Below are 17,684 nucleotides of genomic sequence, written 5' to 3'. Positions count from 1 at the left end.
CTTGTTGCTCCTGCAGAGGACCAGGGTTGGATTCCCAGAAGCCACGGGACAACTCAAAACTGTCTGTCCCAGAAACCCAACCCAGGCAATCTTCTGGCTTTTGTGAGCACCAGGCGTGCATGTGGTACACAGGCATAAATCAGGCAAAGCACTCATATGAACAAAATATTTAAAAAGAAAATTTTACATAGAAATTAAATTTTATCTGGAAATTTATGTTCCAGTCACTCTTTGTTTTCGTTCTGACATGATGGCTTTTTAAATTCGTTTTCTGGCATTGTTACGTAGCGTTTCTACTTACTTTCCGAGACAAGTGTGCACAGCAAAGTTGGCATCCAGCTTGGTGTGTAGCCAGACTGGCCGGCAGGCAGCCGTCTCCCTGGCTTGCCCTCCCAAATGCCAGGACAGACACTCTTCTCTTTTATTCCTGACTAGCACTTTGGTGCTCTTCCATAAAACAGCAACGCTAGGCAAGTCTACTTCAGACACTGTCCACTTGTGCTGATCAAAGTGCTTTAACTGAACAACTGAGAGAGGATAACTTGAGAAATTAATTTATTGCCAGTATTATTCAATGTGTCCCCCCACACTTTTTTTCCAGGTCTGTCCAAGTCTACAAAGATAGGCGGTAAAGGCGCTCAACTTCCAATTAGTCTTCACATTTCAAATTTGACTTCCAAGAAGAATGTGCTTAAAGGTAGGGAGTCCCTGTCATCCACCTATGGGGCATAGAAGTCTTCCACCCCGTTGATCCATTTACCAGACCTCCCAACAAGCAGCCAGTTACGATGCCAGCATGTTTCCCATAAGCAGATACGTGTGTGGTTCTGCACAGTAATAGATAGAATCCTGTGCATGGATCCTTCTGGTCTCTAGCCCAGTAAAATTGGTCCTTTTTTTTTTCAAAGTTCAAACCTTTCATTTTCTGCATGATATTCTAAAATTAGAGTATGTCATACCTCCTCAGTGACTCCTTTTTATGTGATCTCTGTATTTCTATTGCTGCAAACACAATCAGAAGTATAATAACTACCACTGCACAGAAAATTACCGGTTTCTGGCTATACCATAGAAGGTATAAGTGGGATTGGTGTGGGATTCCCCTCTGTATGTTGTGACTATGTTTTATTACCATTGGTTAATACAGAAGCTGCTTTGGCCTAGGGCAGGGCAGAATAGAGTTAGTGAGAAAAATAAACTGAATGCAGGGAGAAAGAAGGCAGAGTCAGGCAGACACCCATGTAGCTGCCGAAGGAGAAAGATGCCGGAACCTTACTGGTAGGCCACAGCTTTGTGGCAATACATAGATAAATAGAAATGGGTAAATTTAAGATGTAAGAGCTGTCTAGGAATACGCATGAATCATTGGCCAAACAATGCTGTAATTAATATAGTTTCTGTGTGATTATTCGGGTCTGGGTGGCTGGAAAATGAATGCTCAACTTCCAATTACATGGGATTGTTGGATTCAGGGCACGTACGCTCTTCATTCCACAGATACTGTACAAGGTGTCTACATAACCATTCTAGAATGGCTGTAGTTAGTAGCCATGGAAGCAACTGCTGGGAGAACTGTTTCCTGATTCTTGGCACGACATTTTTTTTTTTAATGAATTGAAAATATTAAGAAGATAGGTTATACCGGTCAGCTAACAGTAGCACAGAATGTAATATGAAGAGTCTAGGGGACACCCCTGGAATTCAAAGACATGCTGTAGAACGAGAAAAGTCCATTTTGGGGCCTGTGGAGATGGCTCAGCAGTTTGAGCGCCAGACAACATCCCTCTAGGCAGCAGAGTGTGGTCAGGTCTCAAATTTTTCAGTGAGAACAAGGGTGGGAATGGATGCAGTGCATCGGTGGAGAACTTACCTGACATGCGAAACACCTACTTCAAACAATCAAAAAACAGAGGAAATATCAGCGAGGGTGTCAGCGTACAAGCAGAGGTTCCGTCACCTCCAGCAGGCACGGGCGGCCTCCTGTCTACACCCCTGCCGTTTGCAGCGCGGCAGTCTCACGTTCTCAGAAAACCCCATCTATTACAGAGAAAGGCTTCACAGCGTTCTCCTTTCTGTTCATGTGTCTTCCGAAGGCTGTTCCCACCTTTGCCGTGTGGTCCAGTTCCTGCACCTTGAGTCCTATCCCTGCTTCTCTGCTTCCTGCATAAGCGATTCTACAGGCGAAGCTTTCCCCTGAGGCTTCTGTTTGGCTTCTTCAGTTTTCCTTTCCAGCGCCATTTCAGTTTAGGATTTTCTCCTCCAGTTATCTCCGTTTCACATCTTGTATTGACCGCCTCGTTTCACTTGAAATCTGTTTCCATTCTCTGGAAGTACACTCATGCGTTCTTTGAGTTGTTCAAAATGCTTACACTGCACTTTTTAATTCCTTGGCTAAGGAATTAATTCTAAGTGACTTCTCCATTGTCACCATTACTATGGGACTAGTGGTTTGTGAAGAATGCATGTTGTCTTGGTTTATCATGTTTCTGCATCTGCACTAGGGCCTGCACATTTCTCTCTTTTGGATTTTTATTTTTAAAATCCGAATCATCTTTTTTTTCTTCAGTGGTGGTATTTGCAGTATTGAGTAGAAGACTAAGGCCTAGGAGGGTTGGGGTCTCCATTCCCTCTGTGGGGTGGCATTTAGGTCCGGAGGCTTCATCTGGCACCTTCCTCTAATTGTTAGTCCGAGTTCTGTGTCCCCTAGTGTCTCCTACCTGGTTCTTAAGCTTTCATGTGAGCTGCGAACCCCTTTGCACACCTGTAGGCCTTGCCCAAAGACAAATCTGGTCCTTAACTTGGATTCATAGACACCTCTGAAGCTTCTAGAAGATGTGGAACATTGTAAGCACCAGCGGCCCTAACCTGGAATCAAATATGATCCCATTCTAGGTCAGTTTCCACTGAAGGGACTGGGAAATGGGGTCCCATTTATCAGACATCTTCTAATGACCCTGCATGCTACAATTTATTTTACCAGTTGTATTCAAATAGACATCAATCCTATTTTTTCTTTCTTCCTTTCTTTTTTTATTATATATATATTTTTTTTAAAAAAAAAGAAAACAAACTATCTTTTTTCATTTTACATACCAATCCAAGTTCGCACTCCCCAGTTGAGCCTGTTTCCGTGTTCTTGCTTCAGTGCCATTGCCGTGTGGTCACATCAGTATGTCAGTCTCTGGCTCCACTCAGTCCCTATACATTTCTTCTTGTTTCTGTTTTTTTAATACTCTGGATTTTTAGTTTAGAGCATGTATATACATGAAAGGCACAGACCAGTGTGCCGTGGTGTGCCTATGGAAATCAGAACACAACACTGTGGAGTTAGTTTTCTCCTTTTACACGGATTCTGGCTAAACAAACTCAGCTTACCAAGATTTGGGAGCAAATGCCTTTTCAGGCTTAACCGTTATGATACCAAGCCCTGAGTGTTGTTTTCATTATGAGAGTGGTTTAAAATTTGATGTTAATTTTTTTTTTCTAATACCATTGAGTGACATTGTTCTTGTGTTTCCAGGGCAGCCTAAACCTACAACATTAGACAAGAAAGGTGTTAACCGTCTAAATAATCTGGTTCCTTCAACACCTGCCTCCAGTAAGGGCGGCCTTAAAGGTAAAGGGGTCTCTGTAATACAGACCTGTGAGGTGATTCTCTGCCTTCCAGGTCCGTGGTTTCTGTTTACCTGTATACTCAAGCATGGGCCCTTCCAATGAGTGGCCATTGTGACAAGCACAGCAGGTTTTGCACAATCTCTACCTAAAGAGATGGGGGTGTGGAGGGCTTTGCGGTTCTGTACAACAAAGGACCCCGTGTGTGGACCTCCCCCCCTTACCACTAACCTAAGTGAGTGGATGCACTTCCTTCATCTCTCACAGCTTTGTTTTCTGCATGATGGTCTGAAAAGGGAGGTCATAGTTACTCAATATCTCACTCATAGAGAGACCTTTAGGTTTTTACTGTGACAGCCACCATCAGTGGAGCTGTGGTATCATTGAACACTTTTTATTACATTGTTTGTGTTTCTATCAAACATGGAGGAGCTGGGATGGACTCAGAGCTCCAACAAAGCAACACTTCCCCCAGCAAGGCCACACCTACTTATAGTGCTTCTCAATGAGCCATTTTTACTCAAACCATTACAGAGTACCTGAGGGATAAAAGTTAATAATTCTGCCAGAAAATTCATGATGAAAAAAGCTATCTCCTTTGCCTTAACCAGCATTAATCTTTTGATAGATTAAAAATATTAATATTAAACTATGTGTTACTTTGGGTGTTTTTGAGACAGGGAATCACTACATGGACATTGAATGGCCAAGTACTTACTATGTAGACCAGACTGGCCTCAAATTCATAAAGATCTACCTGCCTATGTCTTTCAACTGCTAGGATTAAAGGTATGTGACACCGTGCCTAGCGTGGAATTATATTTTAGGTGTCAAAACAACAGAATACGGTCTGAAAAGTTTCTTTGAGAATTCCAAAGACATTTTACAAAAATATAAAAGTTCATTTTCAAATTCAGATGACCTCTCCAAATACTGTGATGGTCAAATAATCTCGTCAAAGAACCCAGTAAGAGGAGTCATGCTTCATGATTTCAGAGCTTACTCCCAAGCAGGAGACAGACGACACCCAGGCCAGTGAAACAAAGAGAGATCCCAGAATTAAACTCACCTCTGTGGCCAACTGCAGAGTGTGGAGAGGGCCGTCTGCCAGAGATGGTGCTGGGTAAACTAAATATCCTATGGAGAAGCATGAAACGAGGGCCCTTATCTCAAATTATGTTCAAAACCCAATTAAAAATGAATCAAAGACCCATAAGTAAGAACTAAGCTATAAATGTAACTAAAGAAAACCTAGGAGAAACCCTATGTGACACTTGATTTGCCGGTGTAGTTTTGGATGGACAGCAAAGACCTTTCGATCTGGGGTAGGACAGGGCTTCACGTGTGCTGGCAGGCACTACTGACTGAACCATACCCCAGCCCCTCCCTCCATCCTCATACTGTATCCTTTATTAGGGGGGATCACACCTTCTGTTGAGAAGACTGCTGTAGTCAAAACAATCACAAACAAACTTGGGGATTTAAACTATAACTTAAATTTTACATGTTAGCCGCTCCTGGTTTTTATTTACTTTTCTGCTGATTTTTAAAGTTATTTATCTATAGCGTTGTATTTGGTTTTGGGACAAGGTGCTGTGTGTTGGAAAGTTGGTACCCCGCGCTCCATGTGTGAGAAGACTGACAGCCTGGTACCTGCCTTCCTGCCTCAGCCTCCCAAGTGCTGGGATAACAGGGGTGCACCAACTCCGTATCAACTTCCAGGCTAGGGCAGCTCTAACAGAATCCGTTTGTGTTGACTGAACTACTTTATATAGATGGCTAAACACTCAGAAGGAAACTGTGCTTTAGAGAAAATTAAAATTTATTATTTTAAAAGTTGCAAATCATTTTATTACTAGCATCATCTACTGATGTTCTTATTTTTCAGAGCAAAATAAGTCTGTAAACGTGGACAAGAAAGTTGCTGATGGTCCTTATAGTCTGAACACTTCAACATCCTCCGTAAAGAAACAGATGCCGAAAGGTAATGAGATACCTGGCCTCCACGTGTGCGAGACAGAGCCCTGCCCTGTCACTTCCGTGTCTGTTTGAGTATTCCCCGGCATGTGGTCTCTTCCGACACACAGCTGACATTATAAGCGCTGTCTATGTTCTCAGTCTTTTCCTGGGAGTACACATGTCTGTGGAGGGCTTGGTGGTTCTGTACACTGATAGGATCCTCTGCATCGATGCCTCTTACCTCTACCCCAAAGGAATTAATAACTTCCTTCTTGTCTCACACCCTTAATATTCTGCATGATATTCTGAAATGTAAACATATCACACATCAATAGTCCCTTTCTGAATCACCTTTAAATCTCTGTTGTAACCACAGTCAATGGAAGTATAAGTATTATTGCACACATTTTTATTACACTACTCATGTTTCTATGAAGTTTTTTAGAAGAGATTGTTAAATTAACAACCTATACGTGTTTTCAGTTTTAATAGGTATTAGAAAACAATTTCCTGAAAACTACAATTAGCATCTGATTCCCAAAGACCCGTTCTACTGTACCACCCCACCCCACCACCATCCCCTCCTGCTTCTGTGCCCGAGGCCCCGACACAGGCAGACTTCCACTGCCCGGAAGCAGACCATGCTTCTGTGCCCGAGGCCCCGACACAGGCAGACCTCCACTGCCCGGAAGCAGACCATGCTTCTGTGCCCGAGGCCCCGACACAGGCAGACCTCCACTGCCCGGAAGCAGACCATGCTTCTGTGCCCGAGGCCCCGACACAGGCAGACCTCCACTGCCCGGAAGCAGACCATGCTTCTGTGCCCGAGGCCCCGACACAGGCAGACCTCCACTGCCCGGAAGCAGACCACAGCAGTTGGAACAGCTGCAGGCCATGATAGTTTGAAGAACAGGTGTAGGTCTGGCAAGTCAGAAAAACAGATAAGCAAATTCAGGATCCCCGCTAAGAACTCCCACCACTTCAGTGAATATAAACAAGATAATCCTGTACAGTCATGTGCAGATATCCATCTCTCAGATGATTATATATATATATATGGTATATATATACACACATATATCACATTGACAATTAACACTAACAATCACAGCACTGCCTTTTTGTCAACTTGGCACCCAAAAATGTCACTTTAGTCACATGCCTCTTTTCAGCAAATCGTGGTCCTCTCATCATGGAAATACAATCCAGGTTCCAAAGTCCCTGTAATCCTTAACAGTTCCAATAGGTTAAAGGTCCAAAATTTACATTGTCACCTAAGATACAAGACAGTTTCTGTGTGCTCCCCTAAAATAAGAGTCCTGGGACATATTTTCATCATGACACCAAATGAGTCTCCCATTCCAAAGCATGACTAAATACAGCAGGGAAAACACCAAATCTACAGCTGCATGTTCAGCATCTGGGACGCAGAATGGGATCATCTGAGTTCTAATGGGTTTCAGCAGCCCCACCCCTCCAGTTCTGCTGTCTACAGCACACACTGCCTTTGGTTAAGCTGGCTTCGTTTCACGACTGCAGCTTTACTCAGACATCCCACAGTCCTGGCAGCTCTAATATCCCGGGTTCTCCATTGCAACTTGGGCTTCACCTTCATAGCTTCGCACGGTGACCTCTTGGGACCTGATTGCGTGGACTCTGACCCACACCAGCTCTCTAAAACTGTGGAGCCGATATTCATGACCCCTCTTGTTTTCATGATCCACGCCAGACAAGCCAACACTCCAGTGCTCCCCAGTTATATTTCCAGCCTGAGAAGTCGGTTGGCTCTTTGGGACCACAGTATTCTAAGTCCTTGTGGGGACCCTAGAGTACCGCTACAAATGTTGGGAGGGATGTCAAGAAGCTGGAGCCACGAGCACACGGTGTCACCTGACCTGCAGCAGACTTCCTTGATCCGCCCTACCATTTGCAACACACATGCCCTCACCGATCAATACCTTTCGTGTGTGCAATTGAAATTATGAGAGGATAAATAATTTCTATCAGTGCATCCAACGTTGGATCTAAAAAGAATGTCACATGTACATTTTTCAAACATTTGTCTTAATAAATGAGAAAAACTCATTTTTATGAAGAAATATATTGGGAAAATTCAACATGCTTGTGTAAATTTTGCCCACTAAGTTTTAAAAGTATTTTCTAATGATTCCACATTCTGCCTTTTATTAGGTTAGAATTTGCCTGCAAATAAGCAGATATTAAAACTACCTTCATTATGTTTTCTATAAAATACTATTCAAATGGGCACACAATAGCATTTCTTAGCTCCTCACTTCATGCATGCACTGTAATTTTCATAAAGAGAATTTCACCTTCTATTTAGCTATGCATGTGGCTTTATATTAGATGTGTATCTGAGGATTTATAATATAGTTACTCATGATTTTGTTCATCATGCTACTATTGTGAAAGTGTTTTATCGCTGACATTTGTATATAGTAGCTCTATTTTTACTCCTTTTATTGTTTGATGATTTTACATATGCATGTGCTGTGTTTTGATCAAATCTAACCCTTTTCTTAGCCATCCCATCCATCCACCATTTCTTCCTCACAATTTCATGGACTATGCTTTTAAATCCACAAGTCCACTTAGTGCTGCCTATTTGAATATGGGTATAGTACCATCTACTGTAGTGTGTGTAAGAAAAAAATGGCCAAGAATATTTGCAAATATTTTTCAAATGTTTATTATCCTTTGCCATTAGGAAAAAGTACACTTAAGCTATTTTGTGATTGCATCTTACCCCGGTAATAATAGTTACAATTTAAAAAAAAATGACAGCAAACATTGGCATAGATATGCACAAAGAAAAACACTTAGTTGTTGTTAGGCACTGTGGAAATCACTATGAAGTTTCATATAGAAAACTACTTTTACTATTCTTGAGTGTGTTCACAAATCACTCTGCACCCTACTATAGAGAGTGATGTGGGATTCCCCTCCGTATGCTGTGAATACCATTGGTTAATAAAGAAACTGCCTTGGCCTGTTGATTGGGCAGAGTAGAACTAGATGGGGAAAACTAAACTGAATGTTGGGAGAAAGAAGGCCGAGTCAGGAGAAGCCGTGTAGCCCCACCAGAGACAGATGCTAGAACTTCATCCAGTAAGCCACAGCCTCATGGCCATACACAGATTAATGGAGATGTGTTAATTTAAGATATGAGTTTGCCAGAAATACACTTAAGCTATTGGCCAAACAGCATTGCTAATAATATGGTTTCTGTGTGATTATTTTGGGGCTGAGCAGCCGGGAACAAACAAGCAGGCTCCTATAACAAGAGATACTTACACAGGCATACTCATGGCTTCCATGTTCACAATAGCAAGGAAATGGATACAGTCTAGATGCCCATCAATAGATAAATAGATAATGGAAAAGTCACATACATACACGGTGGAATATTGTTCACCTGTAAGAAAAGCTGAGGTCATGAAACCCAAGATAAACAAATCAAGATGAAAATACGAAAGTAATAATTTTGAGTGAGGCAAATCCGACCCAGAAATACAAGTACTTAATATTCTCTGTCATGTGTGCAGTCTTTGAATTAGGATACCATTCTTCTTTCGAGACAGGATCTTGCCATGTGCAGGGATGCTGGCTATACTGGCCAGAGAGTCTCCAAATTGCCATCGCCCTCAGACCTTGGCCTAAAAAGTGTTGGTGTATACTGGCACAATCAATTCTTCTTCAGCATCACTGACTTACACTCTTTCTTTGATTTTCTGAAGCCCTCGCTGTCCAGGATCTCACTCTGTAGACCAGACTGGCCTTCAACTCACAGAGATCTGCCGGCTCCCGCTTCCCGAGTGCTGGGGGGAAGGCGTGTACCACCACCTGTCTGACTCACATTCTTACATCGACATAACACATCCACTGTGAGCAAAGCAAAGTGCTGATAGAATGTATTTATGTTGGTTAAGTCACTTTCTCTAAATAACTGAAGAGGGTTGTCAGATACTCTGCTTTACAAAGAAGATTAAGGTCATTTTTAACTTTTTAAGAATTAAAATTAGTTTATTTCCAGCCTGCATGGTGGGGTACTTTATCAATCCCAGCACCCAGTGCAGAGGTGGCAATCTCTGTGAGTTGGAGGCCAATCTAGTGTACAAAGTGAACCCTAGATATGCCAGGGCTAGAAAAAAAAAAACTGTGTCTCTATAAAACAAACTTAGTTTATTTCTAGTACCCTTGAGTGACATTGTTCTTGTGTTTCCAGGGCAGCTTAAACCTACAACATTAAACAAGAAAGGTGTTGACCTTCTAAATAATTTGGTTCCTTTAACATCTATCTCCAGTAAGGGCGGCCTTAAAGGTAAAGGAGTCTCTGTAATACAGACCTGTGAGGTGATTCTCTGCCTTCCAGGTCCGTGGTTTCTGTTTACCTGTATACTCAAGCATGGGCCCTTCCAATGAGTGGCCATTGTGACAAGCACAGCAGGTTTTGCACAATCTCTACCTAAAGAGATGGGGGTGTGGAGGGCTTTGCGGTTCTGTACAACAAAGGACCCCGTGTGTGGACCTCCCCCCTTACCACTAACCTAAGTGAGTGGATGCAGTTCCTTCATCTCTCACAGCTTTGTTTTCTGCATGATGATCTGAAAAGGGGGGGTCATAGTTACTCAATATCTCACTTATTGAGAGACCTTTAGGTTTTTACTGTGACAGCCACCATCAGTGGAGCTGTGGTATCACTGAACACTTTTTATTACATTGTTTTTGTTTCTACCAAACATGGAAGAGCTGGGATGGACTCAGAACTCTGTCAGCCAAGTGCTTGTGGTGCAGCCCAGGGCCTGAGTTAGGATCCCCAGCACCACGTACAGAGCCACACGCAAAACCTACATTCCTGTAATCCCAGCCCTGGGGAGGCAGAGAGAGGTGGGTCCCTGGGGGTCATTGATCAGCAAGTCTAGCCAATATGGTGAGTTCATTGGGTGGGAAGAGACTCTTCCCAAAGGCCATGATGGAGGACTAGAAAGATGACTCACTGGTTTTGCACATTTGCTATTCTTCCACTTGTAATTTTAATTCCTGGCACCCACTACAGGCAGCTCCCAACTGCTTGTAACTCCAGATCCAAGGGATTAGACATCTTCTTCTTACCTGGCAAGGTAGAGGGACTCCAAACACATAAGTGGCATACACACACACACACACACACACACACACACACACTACAAATAAATAAATAATTTTAGACTAGGTAGAGAATGGTTGAGGAAAACACCTGCCATCAACCTTTGGCTTTTATGGGGGTGGGGGATGGATAGGAGGAGAGGAGGAGAGGGAGAAAGGAAAACAGGCAGTGTGACTGGGGAGATAGCTCAGTAAATGGCTTGTAATCCTAAAACTGGAGAGGCAGAGACACGTGGACCCATGGGGCCCGCTAATCAGTCTGTTCAACCTAATCTATGAGTTCTGAGCCAGAGAGAACCCCTGTCTCAAAAGAAACACAGCGACTAGCACCCGTGGAATGAAACTCAGCGTTCACTGCTAACCTCATACCTGCTCACACAGGGAAACCACACTGAAACATACACAGAATGAAAATAGCCACATTCACAACATATCGATTAGCTAACCGCCTAATAGATTCCAGTGTATAAGTGACAAATTAGTAATCCTATACCTCTTTCTATCTTAGCCAGCATTAGTCTCTTCATGAACTGAAATGCTAACAATGTTATATATTTCTTTGTCTGCTCGTTTGTTTGTTTGATTCGTTGGTTGGTTGGTTGGTTGGTTGGTTGGTTGGTTGGTTGGTTGATATTAACAGGGTCTCACTAGATAGCCAAGTACTCACTGTGAAGACCAGACTGGCCTTGAATTCCTAAAGATCTACTTGCCTGTATGTCCCAAATGCTAGGATTAAAGGCATGTGTTGCCATGCCTGGCATGGAATTATATTTTAGGTAGCAAAACTACAGAATATGATCTAAAGAGTCTGAAAAGTCCCTTTGAGAATTCCAAAGGCATTTTACAGAAATAGAAAAGTTCATTTTCAAATTCAGATGACCTCTCCAAAGACTATGGTGGTCAAATAATCTAGTCAATGAACCCAGTAAGAAGAGTCATGCTTCATGATTTCAGAACTTACTCCCAAGCTACAAAAGTGAAAGCATTGTGGTCCTGACACACAGACAGATGACACCCAGGCCAGTGAAACAAAGAGAGATCCCTCTGTGGCCAACCACAGAGTGTGGAGAGAGACATCTGCCAGGGATGGTGCTGGGTACTAGATATCCTGTACAGAACCAGGAAATGAGGGCCCTTACCTTAAATTATGTTCAGAACCCAACTCAGAATGAATCAAGGACCTATAAGTAAGAGCTAAACTACAAAAATACTACAATTAAAACAGAAGGAAACCCCTATTCAATACTTAATTTTCCAATATATTTTTGGATGGACAGCAAAGATCTCCCTATACAACTAAGGATAGCCTTGGACATCTGATCACCCCACCCACACTCTTCCAAGTGCTGCCATTACAGTAGCATGCCACCACATTGGCCATGCTCTGCCAGGAGTTCCTTCAGGGCTTCATCTGTGCTGGACGGAACCACACTCCAGCCCTACCTCTATTCTTGCACTGCATTTCCCATTGTTGGAATATCGCCTTCCTTTCCAAAAATAAGTTTATTTCCATATACAAATTACTACAACCAAAAATTTACATTTTAGCCACTCATACTCATAAACTCATGATTAATTGTCCTACTGACATTTTGAATTTATTTGCTTTAAAAAATATTGATTTTAAATGTGTATGAGTATTTTGCATGAATGGATTGTGTACATGCCTGTTGCATGGGGAGATCAAAAGAGGAAATGAGAGTAATAGATCATTGTAAATCACCATGTCGAGCCTGGGAATCAAAACTGGGTCCTCTCAAAGAACACCCAATGTCCTTAACCACTGAGCTATTCCTCCAGACTCCTATCTGTTTTTTTAAGACAGGGGAGCTGTGTTTAGGAAGGCTGGTATCATATGCCACATGTAGGAAGGCTAGGTGGCTGATACCCATCTCCCTGTCTCAGCCACCTGACTGCTGGAACCAGGGTGTGCGATGACACCATAGTGGGTATTCTTGACCGAAACCATTGGCACTGGTTACACCGCTTTATATGGGTTACAGCTGTACTTAGAAGGAAGCTGTGCTTTGGAGAGGGTTGATATTTAAGTCTTTTAAAACTGAAGTTGTTTAATCGGGGGTATCATCCACTAATGTTTTCATTTTTCAGGACAGCCTAAGTTTGAAAAATCAGATGAAAAGAATTTTAAACTTCTAGATAATTCGCAACCTTCTGCCTCTGTTACAAGGAAGCATCTCCTTAAAGGTAAGGAGATAACTAAAATACAGAAACAAGCCCTGCTTTATGGTTCTGTTGACCAGTATCTTCAGCTGCCAGCCCTTCCAACAAGTGTTATGAGCCCAGCATGGGTTCTCACACTTCTCCTCTAAGTAGACCCTATGTGGAGGGCTTTGTCTTTCCATGTAGTATAGGGATCCTGTGCATAGATCCTCTTTACTTTTGCCTCGGTTAAACTGTTTAGTTTCTTTATTTATCATGGATCTTAATTTTCTGTATGGTGTTCCAAAGAGAAACTATATTATGACCCATCCCAAAGTCCTCTCTGTGATTCACATTTCCATTTCTGTTGCAACTGCAATCATTGGCTCAATAGATAGCTATTATCTTAATTTTTATTATTTATTATTAATAACTTTATTATGCTAGTTTGTGTCTAGAAGGTAGAGTATGTTGGTGCAATTTTTTGGATTAAGGAAATACAGTCTTTAAATTTTCACAGATACTGCCATACACATTTTAAATGATTGTAATTAATAGCTAGGACAGTAAATGCTTGGAAACCCATTTCCCCTTTTCTTAAATAGCACTAGAACGCTTAGGCATTTTTCCACACAAACTTATCCCATTTGCGGCTGCCTGCTCCAAAGTCTCTCTCTCTCTCTCTCTCTCTCTCTCTCTCTCTCTCTCTCTCTCTCCACATATGATTTGATCCAGGCCAGTCTTGGTTTGTCTCAACCTCCAGATGTGTCTTTTGCTCTAACCAGATTGATAGCCATTTCCTTCCTGACTCAACAACATTTCTTCATCCTTTTTATTTGCTTGGCATCTATCTCAGGCATATTAAGTGCATGTAGTCTATATCAAAAAGGCAAAAGGCCACACAGTTTGAGAAAGATTTCTCCAGCAGCGCTACTGTGTGTAGCCTGGGGCAGTCAGAGTGCAAATCCCGTGGGTAGTGGTGGCTCAAGCAGAAAAGAAGCAGACCTCAGTGAGTTTGAGGGCAGCTTGGTCTATAAAGTGAGTTCCAAGACCGCCAGGACTACATAGAGAGACACTGTCTCAAAAAAACAACCAACCAAACAGTGCTAGACAGCCAGAGCTCTGGGGCCCAGATTCAGCCCTCTGCCCTAACTTGAGCTTGCCTCATGCTGGTGGGGGCTGGAGATCCACCAGAGCTCACACTGCTCTCGCTTTAAAATGTCCCCGCATCGTTCCTATGGACGGTGTGCATTCAACCTCTCACTGCGCTGCATTGCCATTGCTTGACTTGTGCATCCCGTTATGGACCAGTATCGTGATGCTCAGGCTCTCCCAGACCAAGTTGTCAGCACAAAGGAGATGTATTTGTCCCAGGGCGAATACAAGACAAAGGAAGAAGAGACAAAGACGGGAGATAGATGGTGAGGGAGGGGGGAAAGAAGGTTATTTGTCTCCATGGCAGGGGGAGCACACCGAAGGAGTGCCTCTGGATAGAGAGGAGACAGATGTGGCAGTTTAGGCAAGTGGCAGTTTATAAAGGTAAAAGGGGAAACCCCTGTGTTAGGATGAGGTGTTTAACTTTAACTGGGCATGTCATTAGGTGAGCCAAAGAAGGCTTTTGATTGCTGAACTTCAATACTTCCTTAGCTGAACCTTGGTAGTCAGCCTCAGGAGCAGAAAGCAGCCAAATAAGTATATAGACATTGGTGGCTAGCTATAGGAATATAATCTCACGATTTTGAGCAAGGCAGAGGGAATGGGGGAGAAGGACAAGGCCTGGCTCTCAGAGCCTCGTTTGCCATGCTCGCTAGAGTCCCTTCATATCCTGTTGTCCCTGACACCGAATATAATAACAACATTATCAAATCCTGTAACATTAAGTGCCTGAATATCTTTCCTTTAGAATTAAGTACCATTCTGTGAAAGTGTGCCACACATTCATACTTAAGAGAAAGAATCCCAAGAGTGAACACCAGGAAGTTCAAGGACACAGTGAGGCAAGGAGCCACTGGGAACCCATGTGTGGGAAGCCCTGTGCGCGGACCTGCACACAGAACAGCAGTGCAGAAGGCCCGTGACGGACGGGCAGGACCAGATCGTGAGAGTCCTTCAGAGGCAGCAGGTGGGTTCTATTGTCACCTTGTTATGTTTATTCCCCTAATTTTAGTCATAATTACTTTTAAATCACAAAGAAAGAGCTGGGAATGAATGCAGCTCAGTGTTGGAGAGCTTGTCTGTCATGACAGGACCCTGGGAGATTGGGGGAAAAATAATAGGAACTTTAAGTCACAAGAAAAAGTATTCACCCCATTCAAGCCATTCATGTCTAAACATTGCACAGTCAACTGCCAAGGATTTAAAGGGCATGGCTTCTGTCAACTTAATGCTTTTGAATGCTCAAATGTTATTTTAATCACATTATTATCTCCTAGGAAGCATAAATACCAGATGTGACTACACTAAATCTAATCTGGGCTATCACTGACAAAGGTTTTAGACTCAGTGACTATTTTGAACCTAAAAGCACCTATTTTCCCCCAGCAAGAAATAGAGCAATGGATGGCTCCGCAGTTAAGAGTGCCTACTATCATTGTAATAGCTCAGAGTTTGATTCCCCATCCCCACATTGAACAGATGTGTGTGCAGAGGCAGTGCATCTCAAGCCTGTCCACAAAATAGAGCCCACATAGGGTACTTTTAAAAGCTTTGGTTCTTGGGGCCACATAGTTGGCTCAGTGATTAGGAGCAATTGTTGTTGTTGCAAGGGACCTGGGCTTGATTCTCAGCTCCCGCATGGAGGCGCAACACCTCCTTGAGCACTAGGCAGAGACGTGGAGCACAGATGTGTGTGTAGGCAAAACACTCAAACACATAAATAATAAAAATAAAAGAAAAAAATTAAATTAAAAACCTTGGTTCTCTGTCCAGTTAAGGCAGATTCTCTGTGTGTGACATTAATGTGCAGCCAGAGCTGAGTGTTGTGAGGTTGCTAAATTACTATAAGAACTCAAGCAAGCACACCAGCAAGCATCTGTTTCAGTCAAATCTACTCCCAGAGGGGACTTAATGTCTCTCCAGAACACCCTCCACCCTAGTCCACTAGAATTCTGGGTAAATGTGTATGCTGCCCTCTGACGTAGAGCCTGTGAGTCAGGTAGGAGTACTCAGTGAGTAGAAACAGTGAGTGAAAACTGAGATGATTAATTTTAGGTAACTTTGTTTAAGGCCATAAGTAGCTAATGACTCTCATACTGGCAAGCACAGCTCAATAATTAGCAATGACTAAGTAATTAGCTACATAGTTGCAGAAGCAACTTCCCTACCGTCTTATTTGGAGAGCAAGTCTCAAATGTCTTCTTGTCTAGATCAGTGAGCACCGGGGCAGCACATGCCGCTGGAACTTTGCATTGAAATTTGTGGGGTATGGACTTTGAATAGACATAGCTGAGGCAATGACCAACAAACAGGGGACACTGATTCCTAGGGTCCAGTGTATTAAGAGCTTCGTGGACATACCTTAGACGGATGCTCTGGACTCTGTTTTACCATTCAGAATGAACAGTGATGTTTAAATCTAAGATAGTTGGACAATAAAATGTAATTAGGTAGTGAGAATAAAATGTATTTCGGTTACCGAAACTGCAGAAAATTGAGAGTGTCAGAATAGCTAGAGTGTGTCCATGTTGATAGTGACGAGGCCGCTTTCTTTTCAGAACTCCTTGTCACTCTTTGAAACATTGAAGCAGCTTGAAACATTGAAACAGCTTTGAAACACTGAAACAGTCTCTAAGATGGCCCTCTTGGTGCTGGCTTCCAACTTGGGCTTCCTAGCTAAGATCCTTGCAGTACCTTCTGGTGTGGTGTAAAAGCAATTAAACGACATTTGTGCTCTGTGTGTTTGAAAGGAGTAGTTCTTTGCGCATCGTCTGATTTGCAGAACTATTCTGCATGAGCCTGTCGAAGAAGAAACTTACTCTGACACGTCACTTCCACTTTCAAGCATGGACATTTCTTTCAGGAAATGAAAATATGTTGTTTTAATGTCTTTCACATTAAAATCATCAGTTTTGGCTGAAGAGATAGTTCGGTCAGAAAAGGCTTTGCCTTGTAAACACAAGGACCTGACTTTTATCCCTAAAACCCATGAAAAAAAGGCCAGGCATGGTGAATGATTGTAAGCCCAGCATTAGGGAGGTAGAGAAACTCTCTGAAGGTCCTGGTCAGCCGCTCTGGCCTAACTGGAAATCTTCAGGCCAATAAGAAACCCTCTGTCAAAGGAAGTGACACCCAAGGTTGATTTTTGGCCTCCTTGTGCACACATGTAGGTGTATGTATGAGCTCACATGTGAACATGAAACACACACACACACACATACATATAGATTGGTTTGTTTAGAAAAGAAAGCACAGAGAGCTGGTGAGACGGCTCAGGGATAAGGGCACTTGCTGCACAAGTCTGGAGACCTGAGTTCAAATCTCAGAACCCACATAAACATGGGCAAAGAGAACTAACTTCACAAAGTTGACCTTTAACCTCTGCTTTCATGACATGGCATGCCGGCACCAACACATATTAGGCACACACACAAATATGTAATATAATAAATATAATTGCAATTTAAAAAGAAATGTAGCTATTGCTTCTTTAACAGTTCGTAGCACTTAGCACAGATATGCAAGTAAAATTACTAGCTGCATCAAAAACGTTGCTCACAGACTCAGTCTTTTTCTATGACAATTCCACTAATGAATGTCAAGTTTAACTCATGCTAATTAAAGAGATAGTT

General features: G+C 42.6%; 1 protein-coding gene across 1 annotated transcript in view; it reads left to right on the top strand.

The window, feature by feature from the left end:
- Positions 1 to 16,788, top strand: part of Ccdc7 (coiled-coil domain containing 7) — a 185,079-nt gene extending 168,291 nt beyond the window's left edge. The window contains exons 52-58 of the mRNA XM_087900322.1: positions 602 to 697; positions 3,521 to 3,616; positions 5,501 to 5,596; positions 9,818 to 9,913; positions 12,847 to 12,942; positions 14,801 to 15,019; positions 16,611 to 16,788. Of these exons, the coding sequence (XP_087756448.1) occupies positions 602 to 697; positions 3,521 to 3,616; positions 5,501 to 5,596; positions 9,818 to 9,913; positions 12,847 to 12,942; positions 14,801 to 14,820 (500 nt within the window). The 3' untranslated portion in view covers positions 14,821 to 15,019; positions 16,611 to 16,788. The remainder of the gene's footprint in view (positions 1 to 601; positions 698 to 3,520; positions 3,617 to 5,500; positions 5,597 to 9,817; positions 9,914 to 12,846; positions 12,943 to 14,800; positions 15,020 to 16,610) is intronic.
- The last annotated feature ends 896 nt before the right edge of the window (positions 16,789 to 17,684 follow it).

This window comes from Myodes glareolus, chromosome 22 (genome assembly GCF_982192425.1).
Source record: "Myodes glareolus chromosome 22, mMyoGla1.1, whole genome shotgun sequence".
Lineage (NCBI taxonomy): Eukaryota > Metazoa > Chordata > Mammalia > Rodentia > Cricetidae > Myodes > Myodes glareolus.
The sequence above is the reverse complement of the archived record's forward strand: the minus strand, read 5'-3'. Positions and strand labels throughout refer to the sequence as shown.